Below are 27856 nucleotides of genomic sequence, written 5' to 3'. Positions count from 1 at the left end.
AAAAGTATATTTCTACTTTCAGAAAATTTAAGAGCTTAATTATTTAGGATTCAAGATAAATTTGGCAGCATTAAGGAAATGTAGTATATTCTAGTACAAAACATCTAAAATGTTGTGAAAGGCTTCCGACAGAGACTCAAAGGCAAATATAGATGAATAATAACCTCATACATTTCCTTGAATCAATGGTGATTTTAATATAGATGAATAATAACTTCATACATTTTCCTTGAATCAGTGGTGATTCCATCATGTGCCCATTTGACCAACTTGTACTGAGCACACACTATATGTCAGGCATCATGTTAACCATGGAAGTATATATATGTTAGGATCCATTCACAGAGCTATGCAGTAGACAAGTGAACAATTACAATACCTGTGGGTCAAGAACCTTGAAAGAAGAGCACACAGGTTAGTACGGGACCATGGAAGGACATCCAGTCCAGCTTAGGAGGAATAAGAAAAGGCTTCCCAGAGGTAGTGCTGCCTGGTTGAAACCTTGTAAAAGAATTTACCGCAGGTTGGGCCACTTGAGATCATTGGAATGGATGCAGTTTCTGTAGGGCGCATAATACTTTTTAAAAATGTCTCATGGGAGGGAGACGCAAGAGGGAGGGGATATGGGGATATATGTATACATATAGCTGATTCACTTTGTTATACAGCAGAAACTAACACACCATTGTAAAGCAATTATAAAGATTTTTTTAAAAAAATGTCTCTTCTTCCGTTACAGTGTGTGTGTTGCAAGGACACATTCATTTTTTTAGCCCATTTTGTGAGCTCTATTGTGCTGGTATTTTATGCTCGTTGATGACTAGTGACTAATGAAAACAATGTTAGTACATTGTTGCTGCATAAGTGTAATGTGATGTGGTTTTGCATTTAACAGAAGCTCTAGTTGTGAATATTCACAAAAAGCCTCTTCTGTGATGAACTGCTTTTAGTGAGTCTCACTAGTGGTTTTACACCTGCAGAGCATTGAGGGCTGGGCTGACTTTTGAGAGCACTGAAATTGCTTCATATTGTGATCCTAAATGTATATTCACTATATTCCAGAGTATCCCTTAATAAGTATTTTATGACTGGAAAACAAATAAACAACAACAAAACAAAAAAAAACAATAAGAAGAAGGAAGGTCAGGGCAGTACAGGCAAAGAGAAGAGAATGTGAGGATGGTGAGAGAAGGCAGGGCATGTTCGGGAGTGTAGGGCATTGCTCACTAGGGCAAGAATGCAGAGGACTGGGTAGGAAGAGCACGAGGTGAGGTTAGAGAGGCAGGTGGGGGCCCCTATTTGCCTTAAGTTGCTTCAATTCTCTGGAAGATACCAGAAAGCTATTGAGGGATTTAATCTGTTTTTCAATAAGTTCCTTTTGGCTTTAGTGTAGAGGATGAATGGGAGAGGGCTAAACTGGGTACAGGGAGATCAGTTAGGAGAAATGACACTAGCCTGGACCCAGGGGCAGTAGGTATGGAGAAGAGAGTACCCGTTTGAGAGACAAGTCTTTAAGATATATAATTAACAAAAGTTTATCATCGATTTAGTTTGGAGGGGTGTAGGAAGGAAGAATGGATAGATTCCTAGATTTCCTGCTTGAGGAATCCAGGGCCTCAAATGATATGGTCAGGACCTTGAAACTTGGAGGGAAGGATGGCTGTCAGCAGTATGCCAGCAGAAGAGGTGCTGCTTTCTCCTTACATCTAGTATCAGTTGATGGAGGGATGCTGACTGGACCAGGTCAGGCTATGTGTCTGCCTGACACATAGTTACTTCCCATCAGGACCACATGGAGAGAAGAAGGAATTCCCCAAAGAAAAGGGAAGCAGAAAGGGGCGTGGGTATGTGAGAAAGAGTGTGGAGCAAACAGAAACAACAGCTACCATGGTCTGCTGTACAAGCTGAGAGTAAGAGTCAAGAGAGATGTCTGATAGCAAATTATGGCTATGGATATGGAAGTTAAGAGAGTTCTGGGCTAGAGATCAATTTGGGTGTCAGCACTGGCAGAGAGGCCTGAATATGATTGTGCAGGGAGAAGTCAGAAAGGGAAGAGAAAGGCCAAAGATGGAATGCTGGAGTGAGGAAAAGAAGTCCCTAATGGTCCAAGATGGAATGGTCTCAGAGATGGAAGGAAAAGCAGAAAAGCAATCAAGGGTAAAGACAATTTCAGGAGAGTAGACTTAATCAACAGTGATAACTGCCTTGAAGAAATAGAGATAAGGCATTTGGCAGCTTGGAGGTGACTCTCATAGGAACCAGCTCCGTGGAGGTTCTAAGCAGGGATGGGAAATCAGATTACAGAAAGTTGATGAGTGAATAGAAAGGAAGTGGAGACACACATACAAACCACTCTCCTGAGAAGCTTGACACTAAAGAGAAGGAAAAAAGTTTATAGCTGGAGTTGGGGTAGAGAGATCTAAACATGTCTACATAAGGGAAGAGAAGTGGTTGAGTAGGAGATGTGAGACAGGTACAGAAGAGTACTGACATAAAGGTGCAGTACTGCTCCTAGAAAACCATTTTTTTTCTAAAGCAAGTTCATTTAAACCCAAATGTGCTCAAAGGAAACCACGTGAAAAGGAAAACATTTTCAAGAACAGGTCAGATAGGATTAATAAACTCTGGGACAGGAATATACATAAACACAACCAAAAACGTACAAGGGAAAGTAGGCTGCTGGATAAAACCTCAAGTGAGTTAATCCACAGCACCAAAATACACTGTGTTGTCTAGCATCAGTTCTTACTCATCATGAGGACGTACATAGTCATTATGGGCAGAGGAAAACACAACCTGAAAAACATGGAGAACACCCGAAACAGACAAAGGCACAATTTGTAGAAGCTTGGTAAACTAAGCATTACTTTCGGCTGTGGAAACATAGCATGATACCTTGGGGAACTTACTGGGGCCTGAAAAACGACAAACGTTTTGAAATTCTATTCCGTTGCTTTTGGGAAGTCTCCTGTATAGATAATTTCATGATTTATTTCATTGGTTCACTCAACCATTCAACGAATCCTGATGGAGGATTTATTATGCGCTAAGCATAGTCTGACAGAACATCAATAAGAGAGCACAGGTTCTTAAGGAAAATGTGGTGGTGGCTGTGCTTAGAAAAAGCTTATTCAATTCATCTACTGTCTTTGGAATAGAAAATACACAGTAAAACCTGTCACAATTCTTCTTGGCTGTTGGAATATAGAGAGGATCCTGTGTAAAAGACATTGTAGGGCACATTGGCTTTAAAAGATGGAGAACCACTGGCCTAAGGATTCAGGTATTTCTCTTTAGAAAAGATTCAGTAAGATGAAATCTGAAGATTCATTCCTCCTCCATTAAATTCAATTTCTAATTACAGGCTATGAAGCAGGCAAAACAAGGAGAACGTGTATGTTTGTGGAAATATAGATATAAATGCTATTGACTATTAGCTCTTCATTGCTCTTACCAGTTTAGTTCCCTTCTCTTAATCAACCCATTTCTACTACTGCCCATAACTTTAGGGTTAGGAACCTCAAATACCTATCTGAGATAGCAACTTCTAGATTTGCCTCATAAACAGGAGCCAAGTCTCCTGAAAGGGGAAGAGGAGAGCTTAGTGTTACTGCTTTAAGCTGTGTTAAGTGATGGGTATAGCTGGTATAGTGTGAGATAGAAAACGGGATACAGTCTGTTCCAGGCTCAGAAATACACATTGATAAACACACATTCTCATGAAGATCCAAAACAAGGATGGCAGGGGAGACTATAGGAGGAAAATAAGTATTTAGGCTTTGTCTTAGCCCAACTGCCTGTTTGCTTTTCCGCATCCATTTCTGTCTTTCTGGTCCTGAGAAGGCCTATTCAAACGACTAAGCTAACAATGCCACACACAGCATATGAGTGTACAGTGTACCCTGTAGGTGTAAGAACTCGGCTTTGTTTTGCCCTTGTTCTTGAACAAAAGCTGCTTCTTTGATAGCCTCCCAAATGTTCCTTGTCATAAGGCAGAAATACATTAATTGCGAAACAAAATAAATTATGTACCTTTTGGGAAACAAAATTAAAAGAAAAAACCATACACATAAACACACATATGCACGATGAAACTGTTCCTTCTTCCATGTGTCTCAGAGTTATAGCCAGCACCTGTGGCCACACAAGGGGCAGACTTGGCAGCTGCAGAACCCAGATGTCAGACACTGGATTGTATGTCCCTGGCAGCACTCCTAAGTGGGAGGCCGTCTCCTTAACTGACCTCTGAAATGGTCTATTGTCTGACTCCCTCTCTGGCCTGGGTAGTAACTAACAAGCTGTCTGTGAGCCTGGTTCAGTTAGCATACTGATGGGTTGTTCTGGATGCAATTATCCTTTGCCTTACCTTTGATTGTAAGGAATTTATTTCCTTTGTAGGGGTGAAAATTGGGACCGGGCAAATTCTTGACAAAGAACTATATTCAGGTTTCTTCCAAGGACAAATAAGATGCTTTTTGCTTTGATTGGTATTTTTTGTCACAGAAATTGGATGAGATCAACTTTATGTTTTAGCACACAGTGTTTTGGTTAATCAGAAGTAAAAATAAGAGTTTCTTGGGCACCTCCCCCCTCTGATAAAAGACTGAGTTTCCTTATACCGCTTCTTAAAATTACTTCTCAAATGTTGAAAACGAACCATTTCTTTCTTTAGAAACTTAAGGAGCTACAACTTTGTCTTTGCTATTACTAAAAAAAAAAAAGTCTATGTATTGTAGAGAAGAGCTCTTTGTATCATGAATCCTCTTGTTTCTTTAAAGAGGAACATGGTTACACTATAACCTTGCCTCCACACCACTTGCTGAAGAACGGCATTATGTGTACGATGCAATCATCACGGGAATGAGATGGGAAAAGGCCAAGTATCTAAGAGGGCTCCACTCACAATGCAACACTTGTAGCCTTGCAGGGAAGGTCTATTGTGGACACAGTTACAGTCATGGCCAGTTAAGGAAAAACACATCTGATATTTATAGGAAGATGATTCTGGGGAAATTATAGAATATATTATCATATCCAATGTCAAATAGTATTCATCTGCACCACATAAAATGTTCCCACTTATCTTTATTGACTTTTATAAAAATGTAAATATGTATCTTGGCCACCACTGATTTATGTTTGGGGGGGAAAAGGGATTGAATATTCATGAGTTCCAATATGAAAAAGTAAGTGATTGAGAAAGAAAGAAAGAAATAGATAGATAGGTAGATAGGAGAGAAGAGGCATATCTCTCATAGGGAAGAATTCCAAATAATTTATGTGGCTATTCACCCCTCAAGAAGGTGAAGCTTAATTTCCTATCCCTTGAGTGTTGGCTATGCCTTGCAATTTAATTCCAAAGAGTAGAGTTTGAAAAGGATGGGGAGAGAGGTACTTTACAGTGGAGAAACCTGGCGAACACGACCTTGGCCAGGTGATAATGGTTAACATCAATATGTCATGTTGAGAGCATGTATCCTTGATATGATATGATCTCATTGAAGGGCACTTTACCTTTGCAGTCTTCCTCCCAAAACCCATAACCGTAGTCTCATCATTTGAAAATATTAGGTTAAACCCCAGTTGAGGGACATTCTACAAAACACTTGACCGGTACTTCACAGAACTGTCATGGCTGTCGTAAACAAGAAATGTCTGAGAAATTGTCACAGCCAAAAGGAGGCTAAGGAGACATGACTAAATGTAAAGTGTTATGCTGGATGGGATGCTGGAAGGGCAAAAGGACATTAGAAGAAAACAGAAATCCAAATAGAGTGTGGACTTTAGTTAATAGTAATGTCTCAATTACTTAGTTGTAGCAAATGTATCGTAGTAATGTAAGATGTTCAAAATAGTGAAACCTGGGTGAGAGGTATACAGGAGCTCTGCACTATTTTTGTAACTTTTTAATAAATCTGTAACTATTCTAAAATAAAACATTTCTTAAAAAAAAAAAGGTGATCAACATATTGCTGTATTGACTGTAGCAGAGTTCCTATGCATCCTTCTTTTTCTCTTTTTCACCCCACCTATCTACCAAGCTTTCTGGCATAGAGTCATTTTCCTGACGCATAAGAATTCTCTGTCTTTCAGGCCAATGTAGTGTAAATGACATGAAACTTATTGTGAAAATTTTAGATTTCCCAATAATATTTAGGTCATGCCCTTAGTAATATGACACTAATGCTCAAAAGATAATATCCACAAACCCGTATTTCTCAACAGCTTAAAAGGTGTAACATCCTTTAACCACGTATCCAGTATACTTATATTGCATGTGAATGTTATTAATGACATTATTAATAAGACAATGTATTAACCTCTGAAGGTAACATACTCTTTGTTAGATTACAGTGTTCATTTATTGATCTGTTGTTGTTATCATGAGAGGTAAGGGGGTAGGGTCCCTACACCACTGTTTTAGAACATGGATGAGATTATTTCATTGCTACTTCATTCTGTCCTTTAGAATGATAATAAATCAGGTCTCTGGGAATTTTAGAGAATATTTCTTTCTACATTACTGTTTTCTTTCTTCCTTTTTTTTTTTTCTCCTGAGTTTGCAAGACTTAAATTGCATCAGCCAAATAGTTGCTGTTATAAGATGTTATAAGGGAGTGTTTTTTTGTTTTGTTTTGATGGTTAGCATTTTTTTGCAATATAGTATTGTTTAATCATTTAAAAATTTTTTATTTTATATTGGAGTATAGTTGATTAACAGTGTTGTGTGAGTTTCAGGTATACAGCAAAGTGATTCAGTTATACATGTATCTATTCTTTTTCAAATTCTTTTCCCATTTAGGTTATTACAGAATATTGAGCATAGTTCCCTGTGCTATACAGCAGGTCTTTGTTGGTTATCTATTTTAAATATAGCAGTGTGTACATGTTAATCCCAAACTCCCAATCTGTTACCCCCCTCAACCTTCCCTGCTGGTAACCATAAATTCAATCACTAAGTCTGTGAGTCTCTTTCTGTTTTGTAACTAAGTTCACTTGTATCATTTTTTTAGATTCTGCATATAAGCGATATCATATGATATTTGCCTTTATCTGTCTGACTTACTTCACTTAGTATGAGAATCTCTAGGTCCATCCATATTGCTGCAAATGGCATTATTTCATTCTTTTTAATGGCTGCGTAATATTCCATTGTATATATGTACCACATCTTCTTTATTCATTCATCTGTCAATGGACATTTAGGTTGCTTCCATGTCTTGGCTATTGTAGGCAGCACTGCATTGAACATTGGGGTGCATGTGTCCTTTCTAACCATGTTTTTCTCCAAATATATGCCCAGGAGTGGGATTGCTGGATCATATGGTAGCTCTGTTTTTAGTTTTTTTAAGGAACCTCCATACTGTTCTCCATAGTGGCTGTACCAATTTACATTCCCACCAACAGTGTAGGAGGGTTCCCTATTCTCCACACCCTCACCAGCATTTACTGTTTGTAGGCTTTTTGATGATGGCAATTCTGTCTGGTGTGAGGTGATATCTCTTCGTTGTTTTGATTGGCATTTCTCTAATAATTAGTGATGTTGAGCATCTTTTCATGTGCCTCTTGGCCATCTGTATGTCTTTTTAGGTCTTCTGCCCATTTTTTGATTAGGTTGTTTGTTTTTTGGATATTGAGCCACATATCTTTAATCCATTTAGGTCTTTACGTCTGCATATGGTGTTAAAGAATGTTCTAGTTTCATTCTTTTACATGTAGCTGCCCAGTTTCCCCAGCACCATTTATTGAAGAGACTTGTCTTTTCTCTATTGTATAGTCTTGCCTCCTTTGTCGTAGATTAATTGACCAGAGGTGCATGAGTTTATTTCAGGGCTTTCTATCCTGTTCTGTTGATCTGTATTTCTGTTTTTGTGCCATTACTTTACTGTTATGATGATTGTAGATTTGTAGTATAGTCTGAAGTCAGGAAGCCTAATTCCTCCAGCTCCGTTTTTCTTTCTCAAGATTGCTTTGGCTATTGGGGGTCTTTTGTGTCTTCATACAAATTTTAAGATTTTTTGTTCTGGTTCTGTGAAAAATGCCATTGGTAATTTGATAGGGATTGCACTGAATCTGTAGATTGCCTTGGGTATTACAGTCATTTTGACAATATTGATTCTTCCAATCCAAGAACATGGTATATCTTTCCATCTTTCTGTGTCACCTTTGATTTCTTTAATCAGGGGCTTACAGTTTTTGAAGTACAGGACTTTTGTCTCCTTAGGTAGGTTTATTCCTAGGTATTTTATTCTTTTTGATGCAATGGTAAATGGGATTGTTTCTTTAATTTCTCTTTCTGATTTTTCATTGCTAGTGTATAGAAATACAACCGATTTCTGTGTATTAATTTTGTATCCTGCAACTTTACCGAATTCATTGATGAGCTCTAATAGTTTTCTGGCAGCATCTTTAGGATTCTCTATGTATAGTATCATGTCATCTGCAAACAGTGACAGTTTTACATCCTTTTCCAATTTGGATTCCTTTTACTTCTTTTTCTTCTCTGATTGCCAAGGCTAGGACTTCCAAACTATGTTAAATAGAAGTGTCGTTGTTCCTGATCTTAGAGGAAATGCTTTCAGCTTTTTTACCATTGAGCTGTAGGTTTGTCATATTTGGCCTTTATTATGTTGACATATGTTCCCTCTATGCCCACTTTCTGGAAAGTTTTTACCATAAATGTGTGTTGAATTTTGTCAAAAGCTTTTTCTGCATCTATTGAGATGATCATATGGTTTTTATTCTTCAATTTGTTGATGGGGTTTATCACACTGATTGATTTGCAGATATTGAAAATCCTTGTATCCCTGGGATAAATCCCATTTGATCATGGTGTATGATCCTTTTAATGTATTGCTGGATTCAGTTTGCTAGTAGTTTGTTAAGGATTTTTGTGTCTAATGGCCTGTAATTTTCTTTTTTGTGATATCTTTGGTTTTGGTATCAGGGTGACGGTGGCCTCATAGAATGAGTTTGGGAGTGTTCCTTCCTCTGCGAGTTTCTGGAATAGTTTCAGAATGATAGGTATTAACTCTTCTTAAATGTTTGATGGAATTTGCCTGTGAACCTACCTGGTTCTGGACTTTTGTTTGTTGGGAGTTTTTTTGGCTACATTTGGTCTTTGTTGCTGCACATGGGCTTTCTTTAGTTGTGGCGAGCGGGGGATACTCTTCATTGCGGTGTGTGGGCTTCTCCTTGTGGTGGCTTCTCTTGGTGTGGAGCATGGGCTCTAGGCATGTGGGCTTTAGTTGTAGCACATGGGCTCAGTAGTTGTGGCTCATGGGCTCTAGAGTGCAGGCTTAGTAGTTATGGCATATGGGCTTAGCTGTTCTGTGGCATGTGGGATCTTCCCAGACCAGGGATCGAACCCATGTCCTCTGCACTGGCAGGTGGATTCTTAACTACTGCACCACCAGGGAAGTCCTTGTTGGGAGTTTTTTTTTTGTTTTTTTTTTTTTTGCGGTACGCGGGCCTCTCACCGCCGTGGCCTCTCCCGTTGCGGAGCACAGGCTCCGGATGCACAGGCTCAGCGGCCATGGCCCATGGGCCCAGCCGCTCCGCGGCACACGGGATCCTCCCAGACCAGGGCACGAACCCGCGTCCCCTGCACCGGCAGGCGGACCCCCAACCACTGCGCCACCAGGGAAGCCCCTTGTTGGGAGTTTTTTAAGCACAGTTTCAAATTCAGTACTTTTGATTGCTCTGTTCATATTTTCTGTTTCTTCCTGGTTCAGTCTTGGGAGATTGTATCTTTCTAAGAATTTGTCCATTTCTTCTAGGTTTTCCATTTTATTGGCATATAGTTGCTTGTAGTAGTCTCTTATGATCATTTGTATTTCTGTGGTGTCCACTGTAACTTCTCCTTTTTCATTTCTGCTTTTATTGATTTGAGTCCTCTTCCTCTTTTTCTTGATGAGTCTGGCTAAGTGTTTATCAATTTTTTTATCTTCTCAAAGAACCAGCTTTTAGTTTTATTGATCTTAGCTATTGTTTCCTTTGTCTCTATTTCACTTATTTCTGCTCTGATTTTTATGATTTCTTTCCTTCTACTAACTTTGGGTTTTGTTTGTTCTTCTTTCTGTAGTTGCTTTAAGTGTAAGGTTTGGTTATTTATTTGTGATTTTTTGTGTTTCCTGAGGTACAATTACATTGCTATAAACTTCTTAGAACTTCTTTTGCTGTGTCCCATAGGTTTTGGATTCATCCTTTCATTTTCATTTGTCTCTAGGTATTTTTTGATTTCCTCTTTGATATCTTCAATAATCCATTGGTTGTTTAGTAGCATAGTGTTTAGCCTCCACGTGTTTGTGTTTTTTACAGTCTTTTTTTCTTGTAGTTGATTTCTAATCTCATATCATTGTGGTCAGAAAAGATGCTTGATCTGATTTCAGTTTTCTTAAATGTACCAAGGCTCGCTTTATGGCTCAGCATGTGATCAGTCCTGGAGAATATTCCATGTGCACTTGAGAAGAATATGTATTCTGCTGCTTTTGGATGGAATGCTCTGTAAATATCAGTTACGTGCATCTGGTCCAATGTGCCATTTAAGGCCTGTGTTTTCTTACTGATTTTCTGTCTGGATGATGTCCATTGATGAAAATGGGGTGTTAAAGTCCCCCACTGCATATTATTGTGTTACTGTCGATTTCTCCTTTTATGGCTGTTAGTGTTTGCCTTATATATTGAGGTGTTCCAACGCTGGGTGCATATATATTAACAATTGTTACATCTTCTTGGATTGATCCCTCGATCATTATGTAGTGTCCTTCTTTGTCTCTTATATTAGTCTTTATTTTAAAGTCTATTTTGTCTGATATGAGTATTGGTACTCCAGCTTTCTTTTGGTTTTCATTTGCATGGAATACCTTTTTCCATTCCCTCACTTTCAGTCTGTATGTGTCCCTAGATCTGAAGTGGGTCTCTTCTAGACAGCATATATACAGGTCTTATTTTTTTATCCATTCAGCCAGCCTATGTCTTTTGGTTGGAGCATTTATTTTTAAATGTTTTTTAAGTATTAAAGAAAATAACTTTACTTAAAAAATTTTTTATTGGTGTATAGTTGATTTCCAGTGTTGTGTTACTTTTTGCTGTACAGCAAAGTGTATCAGATATACATATACATATACATGTATCAACCCTTTTTGGATTCTTTTCCCATATAGGTCATTACTGAGTAGAGTTCCCTCTGCTATACAGTAGGTCCTTATTAGTTATCTATTTTATATATAATAGTGTATATATGTTGATCCCAATCTCCCATTTATCCCTCCCCCACTTCCCCCCGGTAACCATAAGATTGTTTTCTACATCTGTAACTCTCTTTCTGTTTTGTAAATAAATGCATTTGTACCATTTTTTTAGATTCCACATATAAGCAATATTATATGATATTTGTCCTTTGCTGACTTACTTCACTCAGTATGACCATCTCTAGGTCCATCCATGTTGCTGCAAATGGCATTATTTTGTTCTTTTTTATGGCGGAGTAATATTCCATTGTGTATATGTACCACTGGTTGGAGCATTTAGTCTGTTTACGTTTAAGGTAATTATTGATATGTATGTTCTTATTGCCATTTGGTTAATTGTTTTGGATTTGTTTTTGTAGGTGTTTTCTTCCCTTCCTGTTTTGTTCTCTCGTGATTCGATGAGTAACTTCAGCGCTGTGTTTGGATTCCTTTTTCTTTTTTTGTGTGCATATCTATTGCAGATTTTTGGTTTGTGGTTACCATGAGGCTTTGATATAGCAGTCTATATACAGACAAGATTGTTTTAAGTTGCTGGTCTTTTAATTTCAAATGCATTTCCAACATCCTGCATTTGTGCTCTCCTCTTCTCACAATTGCTGATTTTGATATCATATTTGTGTGTGGATGATTTCCTACCTTTACTTATGTTTGCCTTTACTGGAGAGCTTTCCCAGTCGTAATTTTCTTGTTTCTAGTTGTGGCCTTTTCTTTTCCGCCTAGAGAAGTTCCTTTAGCTTATGTTGCAAAGCTGGTCTGGTGGTGCTGAATTCTCTTAGCTTTTGCTTGTCTGTAAAGCTTTTGATTTCTCCATCAAATCTGAATGAGAGCCTTGCTGGGCAGAGTATTCATGGTTGTAGGTTCTTCCCTTTCATCGCTTTAAATGTCACGCCACTCCCTTCTGGTCTGCAGAGTTTCTGCCGAGAAATCAGCTGATAACCTTATGGGGATTCTCTTGTATGTTGTTGCTTTTTCCTTGCTGCTTTTAAGATTTTTCTCTTTGTCTTTAATTTTTGTCAATTTGATTACTGTGTGTCTTGGCATGTTCCTTCTTGGATTTATCCTGCCTGGGACTCTCTGTGCTTCTGGACTTGGGTGACTGTTTCCTTTCCCATGTTAGGGAATTTTTCAGCTATTATCTCTTCAAATATTTTCTCAGGTCCCTTCTCTCTCTCTTCTCCTTCTGGGACTGCTATAATGCCAATGTTGGTGCATTTAATGTTGTCCCAGAGGTGTCTTAGACTGTCCTCATTTTTCATTGTTTTTTCTTTGTTCTGTTCTGCAACAGTGATTTCCACCATTCTGTCTTCCAGCTCACTTATCCATTCTTCTGCCTCAGTTATTCTGCTATTGATTCCTTCTAGTGTATTTTTCATTTCAGTTATTGTATTGTTCACCTCTGGTGGTTCGTTCTTTAATTCTTCTAGGTCTTTGTTAAACATTTCTTTAATCTTCTTGATCCGTGCCTCCATTTTTTCCCCAAGATCTTAGATCATTTTTATTATCATTACTCTGAATTCTTTTTCAGGTAGATTGCCTATCTCCACTTCACTTAGTTGTTCTTCTGGGGTTTTATCTTGTTCCTTCATCTGGGACATAATCCTCTGCCATGTCATTTTGTCTAACTTTCTGTGACTGTGGTTTCCATTCTGCAGGCTGCAGAGTTGTAGTTCTTCTTGCTTCTCCTCTCTGCGCCCTGGCTGTCTAAGAGGCTTGTGCAGGCTTCCTGGTGAGAGGGACTGGTTCCTGCCCATGGTGGGTGGAGCTGGGTCTTTTCCCTCTGGTGGGCAGGGCCAAGCTAAGGGGTGTGTTTAGAGGGCTGTGGGCTCAGGAAGACTTTAAGCAGCCTGTCTGCAGATGGGTGGGACAGTGTTCTTGCCCTGTTGGTTTGGCTTGAGGTTTCCCAGCACTGGAGCCTACAGGCTGTGAGGTGGGGCCATGTCTTTGTAAGAAAATGGTGGCCTCCAGGAGGGCTCATGCCAATAAAGTATATTTTAATAGAAGTAATTTACAATGTTTTGTTAATTTCAGGTATACAGAAGTGATTCCATTATACATACACATAAATTTTTTTTCAGATTCTTTTCCATTACAGGTTATTACCAGATATTGAGTATAGTTCCCTGTGCTATACAATAGGTCCTTGTTGTTTACCTATTTTATATATAGTATGTACTTGTTAATCCCCAAATCCTAATTTATCTCTCCCCACCCCCGCTATCCCCTTTGGTAAACCATAAGTTTGTTTTCTATGTCTGTGAATCTATTTCTGTTGTAAGTCAGTTCATTTGTATCATTTTTTTAGATTCCACATATAAGTGATATCATATGATATTGGCTTTATCATACTAAGTAAAGTAAGATAGAGAATCTCTAGGTCCATCCATATTGCTGCAACTGGCATTATTTCATCTTTATGGCTGAGTAATATTCTAGTGTGTGTGTGTGTATATATATATATACCACAACTTCCTTATCCATTCATCTGTTGATAGACATTTAGGTTGCTCCCATGTATTGGCTAATGTAAATAGTGCTGCTATGAACATTGGGGTACAGGTATCTTTCTGAATTACAGTTTTCAATTTATACTGTTTTCAATTTATCATTTTACTTTGAGAAAGAGAAAAAAAGTGTTGGTGTCAATGAATGTTTACTTAAAAAAAGCTATTTGGGTTTCCAGAATTGTTAACAAGAAATGTGATCTTGTTAATATTTAATGGTACAATTTTAAAAGTTCAGTTAATCAAAGTTTAATTCAACAGATTAATAGATTGGTCAGAATCTCCTCTCTAATTCTGTTTTTAGGAAAGAATGCAAATGTTGTTAAAGAAAGCTGGAAAAAAAAAAAAGAAAAAAAACATGAAACTTCCTGAATGTGTTTTAGGGTTAAAAATAAGATTCAGTAAAATTGCTTGTACATTCCATACCTACAGTACTTTACAACGATAACTTGTATTGAGGAAAAGGACCATGATGCTTGATAAGGAGAGGGAAAAAAGTGTTCCCTATGGAATTCTTAACTAAGGAATTGCAGAAGAGTCAACCAACATATTTTAGCAATATTTTTCTTAGTGAGGTATTTAGTATAGAAAAAAATAATGGGGCAGGAGGGATCTACAATATAAATATAGGTAGCTATATATTTTTATATTACTCATTAAGCAGTTCAGTTAGTATGTATTTTGCATTTAATTAGACTGTTGTATGTGTGGTTAGTAATGAGAATTATAAGATTTCCCTTTCGCAGAACACCTATGGTGTGTTCAAGCTTTATGCTGCCAGGCATTTGACAGACACCATCTAAAACCTAACACAACCCTGCAAGAGGCATACAATTACTATTTAATTGGAGAAGGAACTAAGGACACAAGAAATCAAGGGACTAACTCCAAATCACACAGCTTCTAAGTGAGGGAGCCATTACAAACTCTGGCTGCCTCAAATGCACCAGAGCATACAAGCTTTGTTATAATTCATATTATAATTATTAACACTATTAAAGGAAATATTTATCACTAACTAGGTGACTTAAATCATTTAACCTTTCTAGGCTTCAGGTTTCTCTTTGGTAAAATGGAGTTGGCTAGTTGATTAGTAATGTATTTCCAGTTTTCAAAAAGTAACATTGATTTATATAGAGTAAGACAATTAAAATGGACATTTTTACAATGTTTTTTGTTAAAAATAGGTCATTAACACTGGCCTTTACTAAATCTTGTGATGATGGGGATCTACCTTAAGATGTTCATGTGATTTCTCCCAAATCTCTAGTCTTATTAATCCAGGACTAGTGATCTTACCATTTTCAATGTTACTCCTTAAAACTTACATATAAGAGGAAATTTCATAATTTTCTCTGGACTACAAAAACTATGTACTTAAATCTTGGCCTTTCAAAGAATCAATAACTTGCACTCAGATATGAATAATGCAAAGAAAACCATTTTTCTGATCTGAAAATAATAAAAATATCAGTTTTTTAAAATTCATGTTTATTTAAATATCTTTTATAGACAAATGAAAATACTTATAAGCATATTTATAACATGGTAGACATACATATAAATGAAATGTATAAGTAGACAAAATTTAACACATAGACAAATTGATAACATGCTTACATTTGGCTTTAACATTGGCTGTACATTAACACGGATATTGAAAAAAAGATATGTTTTCACAAAAACTGCTACAAAATGGTCACATTTGTCTTAGTAATAAGTTAGATTTCTTAGACTGATGTTTTATGAAAACTACGTGAAGCTCTAATTTAATCATTCACCTCATATGGTAGCATTATTTGTAAGTGAAGCATATTTCTGGCAATAGAAATGTACATTTACATTATAAATAATATAACATTTTATCAAGACCATGCCACATATATTAAACCAACATGCATGACACATTAAAACTTGAATAATTCACGTACCTTTATGCACAGTACTTAGTTTTGCTATGGCACTCTACCTTTGTGAAACATATAGTTAAGATTTGGCACAGAATCAATAAACTGTATTGCCACTAATCAAAACAAATGTGATTTAAATTTTCCATGGCATAGAAAATGCTCTATCACAATTTACCTCTTCCCTTTACAGTTTATGGACCAATGGCAGTTTTCTGGAATAAATAACAGATATTCACGAACTAAAAGTCCTGTTTAGGTGTTTTGCCTACACTCTAACTGGAAATGAGTCAGTTGCAGTTTTTGTAGCAGTAAAACATTTCCATCTGTATTTTGGCCAACAAATTTCTAAATAAGGGCTTTATCAGCAATAATACATATCATTGTGAGATGCTTTTCTTTGGGAGGCAGAGAGGTTGAAAGGAAATATGGATCTCTTCATAAACCAGGAACAGAGGTGGTAAGGAGAACAAATGCCAACTGAGGCAGAAGCAGGGAACGTTCTTTGGAAAGCTGGTGAGAGAGCAAACCGTGAAGTAGCAAAAACCAAAGGCAGGAACTCAGGACTCCATCAAGGTGGAACAGACTGCCACGGGATTAAGGAAACCAAAATCTGTCATTCAAAAGGAACAGTATCCAGAGCATTCTTCTTACAGCATTCTTACATCAGCAAACTACCATTGCTTTCTAGGAAAAGTTGTAAATTTCCACATCAATGTCTAAATCAAGACTGAAGAAATTAAGCTAACTGCCAACTTTTTTTCTTTTTTTCTGAATTCATTAATAAACACAGTGGAAGGAGAAAGGGGATAACATTAAGTAAGTTTCTTCCAAACCAGAGAAGAGAAATCACACTCCTTCTAAGTGGAGACTTCAGTTTCTTGTGGTAACTAAGAAAAATGCCTCAGTTCTTTTTCACAGTTTTTCTAAGATAAATATGAGGTGTTGTATTTTGAGAGACCGGTTGACGGAATCTACTCCTTTCATAAAACCTTGATAAATTAATATTTGTATTTATTATTAGGGGGAAAAGGAAGTAGTAGATCTTAAGTTTACTTTTTATACAAATATGCTTTATTCTAAAAAAATAGAGCAATGAATGTAATATTAATTGCTTTATGATCCTTGCTTTTCTGAGGGCCTTTAAGGGCCTTTAAACAGGGAAATGTCAAAAAACATCACACAGGTTAAATAAAACAGGCAAACTTTTGTCTTAAAGCTGTTAAGGTGCAAACAGACATAAAGATTACGAACCATAGAGCACTGAGTTTTCAAGAGTGAAATCATACCAAAACCTTGATAAGTTTTCGCTGACATCATAGGAGAGTAAGTGGTCGGGAAGGTCACTGATGGTGCCCTGCACGGCCAGCACATGCGGGGCCAAGGTGAAGGGTACGTCGCTCAGAAGCTCGGCCATTAATGAGCTGTTTTCCAGAGTCTGGCCTGCCTTATTTTCCATCTCGGGGCCTGCTACAGTCACACTGGATGAGTTTTCTTTGCCAATCTAAAAATACATATATATTTAAGTCATTTAGACCTTATGGACTTTGAGGTTATATGGCATTAATATATCAAAATGTGGCATTAATATATCAAAGTGATTGAGAAATGTGGAATATATAAACATTCCCAGATTAGAACGCAGCTATTTACTTACTTGAGAAATAAATCCATCTATATCTCTACTAGGTTTTATTTATTTATTTTTTAAATTAATTAATTTATTTTTGGCTGTGTTGGGTCTTTGTTGCTGTGAGCGGGCTTTCTCTAGTTGCGGCGAGCGGGGGCTACTCTTCGTTGGGGTGCACAGGCTTCTCATTGCAGTGGCTTCTCTTGTTTTGGAGCGTGGGCTCTAGGCGCGCGGGCTCAGTAGTTGTGGCTCACCGGCTCTAGAGCACAGGCTCAGGAGTTGTGGCGCACGGGCTTAGTTGCTCCGCGGCATGTGGGATCTTCCCGGACCAGGGCTTGAACCCACGTCCCCTGCATTGGCAGGTGGATTCTTAACCAGTGCGCCACCAGGGGAGTCCTCTACTCGGTTTTAAAATGAATCCTAAGCCCTACTCTTATTCAGATGGACCACCTACAGGCCCCTCCAATACAAATGGGCCCTCTTGCTGTTTCGCTAGCCCAGATAATGTCCACAAAGTCTTTCTCTGCTTTTCCAAATCTGATGTCAGCTTTCAGGCTCCACAGAATTCCCAGCTTCCCTCTGAAATCTTATATCAACATAGTTCAAAGTGACCTTGCTCACTTGAGAGTGACTATGGGGCAAACTGCCCAGGATATTATTTGGCATTTCCTTTACATGTCCTTGCTAGTTGCTGTTTCACGTGCTTATGTCTTATCCCCAACTAGAATCTAGGGTCCTTGAGGGCAAATAATCTATTTTACCTATCTTTGTATTCTCTGTCTTGCATACGTTACTGCTTTACCCTAATACATACTTGGGAATTTACCTCTAATGTGTACCGTACGTAGTGGTTGATAACCTGCCTTTCGCTGGAAGTAAAATCCTATGTTATGTAAGTTATTAAAATAAGAAGAATTGATACATCTTGTTCAATTTCTTTAAAGTTGGTATGTCTTGCATACAGGAGTTTACCAAAAGACATGCAGCACTAGGGTGTTCATAGTAGCACTCAATGCAAGCCCTGAGCTGGTAAAGTGAGCTGGTATCCATTCACCAATAGTAGAATGGATAATAAACAGAAGTATATTTACAGCAATGAGAACGAACAACCTGCCACTACAAGCAGCTGAAACCTAACTCAAACCAGGTCAGGCAAAAATTTATTCCCTCCCCCCACCCCCAGTCTCATGCAGAATCAAACTCCCGAGCCTTTACAAGGCCCATTGGGATCTGGCCTCGGGTACTTCTCTGACCTTAGCCCAGCTGGTCTGTCCTTGCTCAGGCCCCTCTAGTTCCACTGTCTCCTTGCCGTGGCTCGTGCAGTCTGCCTGCTTCTGCCTCAGGCCTTTGTTTTCCAGATCCTCCGCCCAAGAGGTTCTTCTCCCACATAAACACAGGGCTCTTTCCCTCCCCTCCTTTCCAGTGGTGGCCCAAATGTCACCTTCTCAGTGAGGCCTTTCCTGTTTCATTAGACTGTTTCCTGCCACCTCACCTTGTCCACTCCAGCATTCCCTGCCTGCCTCTCCTGCTTCTGTCCTCTCCATAGTCCTTGGCACCTGGTTATAATGGTATATAATTTATTTCTGATTATCATCCCTCAGAAGCTTAAGGAGTTTTTGTCTCTCATGTTCACTGCTATATCCCAAATGCCAGGATGAGTGTCTAGCGTTCAGTAAATATTTGTTGAATAAATGAAAGCAGACAAGACTTTTGCCTGAATAGGGCTTATATTATAATGGCTATAAATGCGGATAAATTCCTATCTTTAAGTCTAGAGGAGAATGATTTTCTGTGTAAGAAATAACAATTTTGTAAAACTTTTTATGGAAGTGCAAAATATAAACAGAAATGGGGTACATCATAAGTGTATACCTGGCTAAGTTTTTTGTTTTGTTTTGTTTTGTTTTGCGGTACACGGGTCTCTCACTGTTATGGCCTCTCCCGTTGCGGAGCACAGCCTCCGGACGCGCAGGCTCAGCGGCCGTGGCTCACGGGCCCAGCCGCTCTGCGGCACATGGGATACTCCCCGGACCGGGGCACGAACCCATGTCCCCTGCATCGGCAGGCGGACCCTCAACCACTGTGCCACCAGGGAAGCCCTAGCTGGCTAAGTTTTAACCAGCGAAACACCTATGAGCAACCGCTACCCAGATCAGGAAATAGAAATGACCCTATTTCTATAGGGTCATAGAAAGAGAGTGGTGCTCTCTTTCAGTCACCGTCAACTCCCTGACCCCTAGATCACCATTCTGACTTCTAACAACATAGATTGAGTCACCTATTTTTATATTTTAAATGAAGGTAATCATACATTTTTGTTTGCAGCTTTTTTCACTCAACATTATATGTATGAGATTCATCCATGTTGTTGCATGTGGGATTAAAAATTTTTGAAGAACGTATTTTTGCAGAGGAGATACATTCTGACTGATGGCTTAAAAGAATTGTTTGGTTGCCATGTTGACAGCAGGCAGTGAGGGGTAACAGGGCCAGGGAAGGAAGTAGGAAGACCAGCTGGGAAAGAGAGATGATGGTGATGTGGATTAGCGATGTGATAGTAAAGGTAAGAGAGAGCGGTTGGGTTTTAGATAGACTTAAAGGTTAAAGTCAATAGGGTGTGCTGATGGAATAGATGGTGGGGTGTGAGAACAAGAGTGGAGTCAAGTATGAGGCCAAAGTTTTTGGCCTGAGTAATAAGGATGGGTTCTCCATTCACAGGGATGGGGCTTGGACACGAAGGTCAAGAGTTCAGTTTTGAATGTTCCCCGTGCCTAGCAGACGTCTACGTGGAGCTGTTAGTAGGCAGAGGGATGTAACTCAAGTCTGGAGCTAGTGCAATCTGGTGGAGAAAGTCGGCTTGGTGTGTGTTTAAAAGGGGACGGGAGGAGAGAAAGTGAAGACAAATACAAGAACAGACTGTTTTCCAGACATTAGGCTGTAAACGGGAAAAGAGATGGCCAGTAGCTGGAAAGGGAAGTGGGGTCATGAGAGCTGTCTCTTGATTTTTCTTTTTTAAGTTGGGAGAAACAATGTCTGTTTATATGCTAAAGAGACGAAGCTCCTAAGAAAGGAAAACACAAAGACTCTGTAGAGAAGGAACTGCTCTCTTCACAGTCATCCCCCAACACCTAGAACAGAGGCTCTCAAGAAATACCTGTGTAGTAAGATGACTCTGGATGAATGAAGTTACCAAACACATCCCTATCAAGAGTTGTTTTACAGCTTCATGTGAAAATAAAATACCAGAATACTTTCTTAGGATGGCAACTAGAACAAATGTAACCTCACCCGGTGATGACAAAGCTTTTCAGACAGGTCCATGTAGGCAATGAATGGATAGAATCTGCTTCCTGAAACCTGACTGGGATTTAAATAGTAAGTGTCCCTGGGTCAGCCGAGAGCACAGGTATCAGTGAGTAATGATGCCACAATTCCAGCTTCTTTAAAGGGCATCACTATACACTGGTTTCCTGAAGATTACAGATGTACCAGGCTTTGGTTACCATGGGCCAGCATGGCAGAGTGTTTAAAAACACAGAGCATAGAGCTAGACTACTTGGGTACAAATCCTGCCTACTAATAAGCAAATGGCCTTGGACAAGTTATTCAACTTCTCTGCGTCTGTTTCCTTAGCTGTATTAGGAAATCAGTAGTAGTACCTATTTCATAGAATTGTTATGAGAATTATATGAAGTAATATAAGTAGTAAGTAATTTATGAGTAAGTAGAATAATGCTTAGCACATGTTAAAAGTCAGTGATAAATAAAAGCTTTAGTAATGTCAGACCCCTCTTGGCTTTAGATAGTCTAGGATCCATCCATTTCTTTTGGGTTTTTTTGACATTCACAGATGGTTCAAACAATCTTACCTTCCCCTCTCCTCTTATATCTTGTCTTCTCTCTTAATCTCATGGGCAAATGTTCCCTAGATCTGTTGATCGCATTCCATACCTGAACTTTCTTCTCTTTCTCCCTTTAGTACAGAATGTTCTCCAGTTTCATTAGCCAAATCATCTCCTTTCTTAAACAAAAGCATTCTTAAAATCTCACCTTCTCCACTAAAAAGGAGGTATGTTAACCCGGAGCACTCTGCTTTCTAAACATACAACTTCTAAGGTTTACCTCTCTGGCAGCAATGGTTATTCCTTTGTTCATGCTTTTATTAATGCTCTTCCCTTTCCTTTACAAATCATTCTTGTCTGTCAGAGCATAATTCCTTGAGGACAAGACTATATCTAGTATAATAAAGGAATTGAGCCATGTGGTTTCTTGTTCAAGGTCTCCTGATAAAACTGCCATATGCCATAAGCAGAAGGGGGCTGCTTCATCCACCTGGGCCTCAGTTCTCTATTCTGTAAAATGAGTGGTGAGGGGCAAAAAATGATGATGATGGTGGTGATGGTGACAGCAACTAGCGTACATTGAACACTTTGTGCCAGGCTCCATCTGAGTGGTCTAAGTATATGAACTCATTTAAGTCTTGCAACAGCACTGTAGGGCGTGTCCTATTACTAGTCTCATGTTAACAACGAGAACATTGAGGCACAGAAAGGTTAAGGAAGTTGTCTCAGGTTACACAGCTAGCTAGTCTGTGGTAAAACTGAGAATCAAACTCAGTGATCTTGAAAGTTCTGTGTTCTAAGGTCTTGTACCTTTCAGCCATGCTTTGGGTAGACTGGCTGACTGGATGAACAAAGCCTCGAAAATTTAGGGGACAGTACTGGAAAATATGACAGTTACTAACAGCATCTTGGCTTAATTTAGAAGGAAAAAACGACCCTACTAGCTTTTACCTTTAGGAAACAAGGATTGAGAAAATCATTAAGGTGATAGATATTAGACTGAGGAAGGATGGAAAAGGAACTATAACTTAAGAGATATTTATCCCTGGAAATGAATCTACCAGTAGCCTGGATAAACCATGGGGAAAACACCATGGACAGTGAAACAAGATTGTCTATGAGTTGATCATGGGTGAAAGGGAGAGATAGGAAGGTATGTGGGCGTGTACTACAGTATTCTTTCTACCTTGGTATATGTTTGAAGACTTTCCATAATAAAAAGTTTCCAAAATTTAAATTAAGTTAAAAAACACTGTGGACACAGTGTTCCACTAAATGCCTCCTAGAAGGCTCTGAGTATCAGCGGTGCTATATGTCTTACTCCAGTATCTATTTCTTAACCGTTGGCTAGAGTGCCACGTTCCAGTCTCCAAGGAGGCTGCCTGCCCTCTTGGCAGCAAGGGTGAGTGCCATGATGCAGCTGCTGTTGGCATGCTGAGAGTTGGAAGGGGAGAAATTATAAGACAAAATAAGAGTAAGTCACAAAGAAAATGGGAGTCAAAATTCAAGGACCCTACACCCACTAACCCTGATCACTGAGTCCCTAGCTTGGCAGCCAATGGCAGCAGAGATGGGGGGGGGGTGAAGGCTGAGACAGGTGCATGAGTCCCCCTGCAAAAAGCAGCCTTCTCTCTTAGACACAAAGTCTTTCAATTTTTTTCATTTGCATAATACAATGGGTCTTTAAAGGGAAGAATGAGTATGTTAACCACAATGGAGCAGGAAGAAAAGAATCAATTAACCTTATGGTTAACAGCCAAATTTAAAAATAATACTTCAAATATTATGTTCATAAAGCATACTTGTTACTTTTGTGATTAATCCTGTTCACAGAAATGCTGCTATGATAATATTCTTGAATGTAAGTTCCTTCATATAATCTAGCTTTAATACTTCTTTTTCAAATGAACGTTTGCCCTTACACAGGTGAACATGAGTATACCATGTCAGAATCTTTTTTCATCTCAGGGAGAAAATAAATTTCCTTATCTGTATCATGACAACAAACAAAGTTTACAATTAATCAGCTGTTTTCATAAAAATTATTTCTTGTTCATCAGTTAACCTGTTAAAAATGGGCTGGCCAGAGCTTCCGTGGTGGCGCAGGGGTTGAGAGTCCGCCTGCCGATGCAGGGGGCGCGGGTTCGTGCCCTGGTCCGGGAAGATCCCACATGCCGCGGAGCGGCTGGGCCCGTGAGCCATGGCCGCTGAGCCTGCGCGTCCGGAGCCTGTGCTCCGCAACGGGAGAGGCCACAGCAATGAGAGAGAGGCCCACGTACCAGAAGAAAAAAAAAAAGGGCTGGCCAGGTTTATCTTGGGTTCCTTACATTCTATTATCTTTGTTTCGAATAATTCAAAGTGGTTTATAGGCACTATTCTTCCCTTTCTTGCAGAAGGGCTGTAAAAATTCATGAGGTTCAATCTGTAAAATCTTCTTAGAGCTTAGGAAAAAACACACTCCAAGAGTACAAGGCACATCACACTTTTTCGTAAAGTCTTAGAGAGATGAAGTCACTTTCCCAGAGCAACAGAAGGTTCGTGGCATCCTTGTGAACCTCACTCTTGGGTGTTTGGAAGCAAGGAAATGGAGGTTTAAGAACAGACTACTACATTTTTCCTGGCACAGAGGCTCCACTAACCGCCATGAAATCTATTAAGGGGAGCCAACTTTGCAAACGCGCTAACAATTTGGAGACTTCATCTACTTAGCCATACCAGACTAAAGTATGAATAGTTTATTAATATGAACATCACCTATATTTGGCATCTTTTAAAACCTCCTGCCTTTTTCTGCAACCCGTGTCTCAGATAAGTAGAGATAAAATAGTGTCCTATAAAAGCAAAATACTGAAGCATTGAAATTTAGAAACCAGCCTTAACCCCAACAGTAACAGAACCTATTAAAAGAACATGAAACCAAGTACAAAACACCCATGTATCACATTCAATTTACATGCAAAGAAGGTAGCTATATGAAGCATACTTCTAGGAAACGAGTTATAGTAAGAAGAGGTAATATCCAGCTCTGGCCGTCTATGCCTTTAAATTCTACGTCTATAAATAAAAGACACGTTCCCTTGAACAATAGCCTGAACAGGGAACACCGTCACTTTATCTCCTCAGATAACTATCCATTCTATTTTGGCTTCAGCTGCTATCTGCTTGCATTACATCAGCGTCTCGATGGGGGTGGGGTAGGGGGCAAATCTGAGTCAGAAGGGGACAAGAGGTTAGGAAAAGGTGATACAAGTAATGGCACAGTTAAGGCAGTACTCAAGCTTCTTACTTCTTCTAAGGAGTTACTTGCCAATAAATGTCCGGCTAGCTGATAAAAGCCAGAGGATTGGGCTCTTCCACCTATGTAAGTCCTAAGCAATAGTCTCCTTTCAATTGGGAGAAATTATATTGCAAAGGAAGAGACTATTTCCTGTTTTCTGCCAATCCCCACTACCCAGAACAGTCATACCTGCACATGACAAGCACCCATTAAATATTCCGAATGGCACTGAATCTGGTCCCCTTGTTCCTCAGATACCCTAGACTTGATTTTTAAATTAAGGGGTTGGTCCAAAGAAACAAACAACAGCCCAGAATACTTTACTGCTGATACAGATAAATTAGGCAGAAGAGAGCTGAAATCACTCAAAACTTCTGTGTTCCATGTGACTTGGGCTCCTAGTTCAAGGATACTGCATATTTTGGTAGCAAACTAAGAGGCTAGGTTAGAAAGCAGGTATTTTCTTTGCTCCCTTTTCTTTCTGATTTATGACATCATTTCAGTTTTCATTTCTTTTGTTTCCTTATTTGCTCCCCTTTTCTCTTCTTTCTTTTTTCCTCAGTGTTTCCACCTGCTCAAGCTTCCTGATGCTCCCATCTTTCTTTAAAAAAGAAAAAAAGTTCTCCTGACTTCCTCTTTTCAGAACTCCAGCTGACTGTACGTGAAGAAGGAGAAGCAAGCCGGCTGTCACTTGCTTCTGTAATCTGTTCCATGTATTCTTGGAAAAGTGGCTTCACTAAAGCCAGAAAATCTTCAGTACTAGCCAACTGGAGTGGGGGAGCAGTGGGAAGAGGAAAGAAGAGCATTTTAGGAAATGAACCTGGAAGAAACAGTGTGTTCAATGTGGGATCCTGTTTCATACTGGTTTTGAAAATACAAAGGGCTGTTGCAGTGATTTTTTAAAAAAAACATTTAAAAAGTTTATAAAAATTCGTGATCTTTAACCTTAAGCTGTCCAGACATCTCCTATTTTCCCAGTAAGCCTCCCCCATTCGTTCTTTACAGCACGGATTTCACCCCTTCTCTTCTCTCGCCCTACATCATCACCTTCCTCCTTGCTGTCAGCAGGTGGTTAGCCTCCTACTTAATAGAGAAAATAGGAACCATCAGCTGAGGATCTCCTCTACCTGCTGTATCCAAAAGACTTATCTACATTTGAACCCATCTGTGCTTCCCTCCTGCCACAGAGGGCAAGTTGCCCTCCTCCTACCCAAAGCGAACCCTTCCCCGGTGCTCCACGTTCATCTTGTCCCCACTCTTCAAGGACATGGCTTCATCAGTCAGAAGCTCCTCTAATTGCTCATCTTTCATATAATCAGTTCACCATTTACAGAAAATTCTCCTCAAGTCTATATGGCCCACTGACATCTCACCCACTGAATTCCCCTCCCACACTATCTTTCTACTTTGTTTCTCAGCCCGGCTGAGACCATTGCTGACACTGGCTATCTGCTTCATTCCTCACCCACTGCCATCTGCCTCTATCTCTGCCCCTTCACTGCCACTGATTTCTCCAAGGTTACTCATAATCACTCTTTTGCTAAACTCAGAAGATGACGTGAAGTGCTAAACTTACAGGACCTCTTCGTTGCACTTAAAACAGGTGACTCTTTGAGTTTTTATTTCTTGTTAGTTTTTCCTTCTGTTTTTTTGCCTATTTCTGAAATGGTATTTTCCAGGGCCTCATTTCTGTTCCTTTATTCTTAGTCTCAACACACTTCCCTGCATGAGCTTATCCATATCCAAGGTGCCTACTGCCCTGCTCCTCCACCCAAAGTACATAAGTATGTTGATACATGTGTGTGTACACACACACACACACACACACACACACACACACACCCCAGTCTCGAATCCAGCTTTCTATCTAGAGCTCCTAACCCATATGTTCAAACCCTATTATACATTTTCTTTCAGATATTCAACAGGGATCTTAACTCAGTGTGTTCTAAACCTTGCTCTCATCTTTTCCCTAAGTCTACCCCAAACCTAATGCTCTCCTAATAAATATTTTCTGTATTGGTGAAGAGTACTAACACAGTTGCCCAACACAGAAACCTGAATTATCTTCGACTTCTCTTTCCCTCTCACTTCCTCTATGCAGTAAATGACAGAGTCCTACTGACTTTGATGTTTTTAATGTCTCCCCAAGTCCATTCATTTCTCTTTAGGTCCACTGTCACTCTCTTAGTCCAGGCCACCAGGGCCTCCTGCTGTGAGTGTTACCAGAGCTGCCCCCTATACTACATTCTCCCTATCACTGGTGATGTCTAAAACCCACGCTGTTCCTTGCTTAAAACTCCTCAATGTCTTCGGAGAAAAGCACAAACTCCTTATCATAGCATATAAGGTATGATCTGGCCTTGCTCATCCCTCCAGTTTCTTTTATTACCGTTCTCTAAACTCTTTACTCCATTTAAATGATTGCTGTTACCCAAACACGCCAGGCTCTCTTTTTAGCTCCGAGCCTTGTCTTATTTTCAATTACTTTTGCCTAAATTAGGACATCTTTCTCTCTTTTGCTACTCCCTTCATCTTGCCTATAGGATGCACTTCAGGACTCTTTTAGAAAGATTTCCCCAACTAACTCCTCAAACCTGGGCCATGTCCCTGTCCGTGTGTTCCCTTAACAGTCTGCGCATACCTCTCTCACAGTATATATCATAGTGGAATCGAATTCTCTGTCACCATCATAAAACTATGGGCAGCTCAAAGCCAGCGACAATAGATTTCCTCTCCATTTCCCTAGCAATCAGAGCAATGCCTGGCTCATGATAGGTGATCAATACATGTTTAGTGAATGGCTAAATAATTTAAATTTCTTCATATGATGTTAATCCTGGATTTCTGCATTTGTTTGTTTGCTCCTAATAAGACCTTATCACCTCTTTTCCACAATATCACTGACATGTGATACATGTCAGACAGAACTTAAAACTAGTGGGAGACCCCAGCTACATCTATTTCTTGAAGAAAGAGATGGGTTGTTCTTGACTTGCCAAATGAACCATTTCACATATACGTCTTCCAAAGGAAGCTCAATGTGGTCCTGCCACAATAGAGATGAAACTGTTTGGGAAATATTTTTACCAGAGACCTACCTTTCTTTCACTGAGAGAAGGACAGAAGCTAACCTTAGCTACTCCAAATTCCCCTTAATCAACTGTCTTAGTCTGTTCAGGCTGCTTAGACTAGGTAGCTTATAAACAACAGAAGTTTATTTCTCATGGTTCTGGAGGCTGAGGAGTCCAAGATGAAGGTGCTGGCAGATTCAGTGTGGGGTAAGGCCTGCTTTCTGGCTCACAGACTGCCCTCTTTTTGCTGTAACATCAAATGGCAGGAGGGTCCAAGGAGCTCCCTGGGGCCTCTTTTATAAGGGCCCTTATCTCATCTCTGAGGTCTTTTACCCTCATGACCTAATCACCTCCCAAAGGCCCAGCCTCCAAA

The 27856-nt window shown here is 39.4% G+C and overlaps 1 protein-coding gene and 1 long non-coding RNA gene across 4 annotated transcripts in view; one reads left to right on the top strand and one right to left on the bottom strand.

Moving 5' to 3' along the window:
* Positions 1-27856, top strand: part of LOC117199862 (uncharacterized) — a 197114-nt gene that overhangs the window by 99491 nt on the left and 69767 nt on the right. The window lies entirely within an intron of this gene.
* The window catches only part of UMAD1 (UBAP1-MVB12-associated (UMA) domain containing 1), a 252524-nt gene continuing 240170 nt past the window's right edge, over positions 15503-27856 (bottom strand). For all 3 annotated transcript variants that reach the window (XM_033420610.2, XM_033420609.2, XM_049714831.1), the window contains one exon: positions 15503-17164. In XM_033420610.2, coding sequence (XP_033276501.1) covers positions 16907-17164 — 258 coding nt within the window. In that variant the 3' untranslated portion in view covers positions 15503-16906. The remainder of the gene's footprint in view (positions 17165-27856) is intronic.

Source organism: Orcinus orca, chromosome 9 (assembly GCF_937001465.1).
Source record: "Orcinus orca chromosome 9, mOrcOrc1.1, whole genome shotgun sequence".
NCBI classification, from domain to species: Eukaryota; Metazoa; Chordata; class Mammalia; order Artiodactyla; family Delphinidae; genus Orcinus; species Orcinus orca.
The sequence above is the reverse complement of the archived record's forward strand: the minus strand, read 5'-3'. Positions and strand labels throughout refer to the sequence as shown.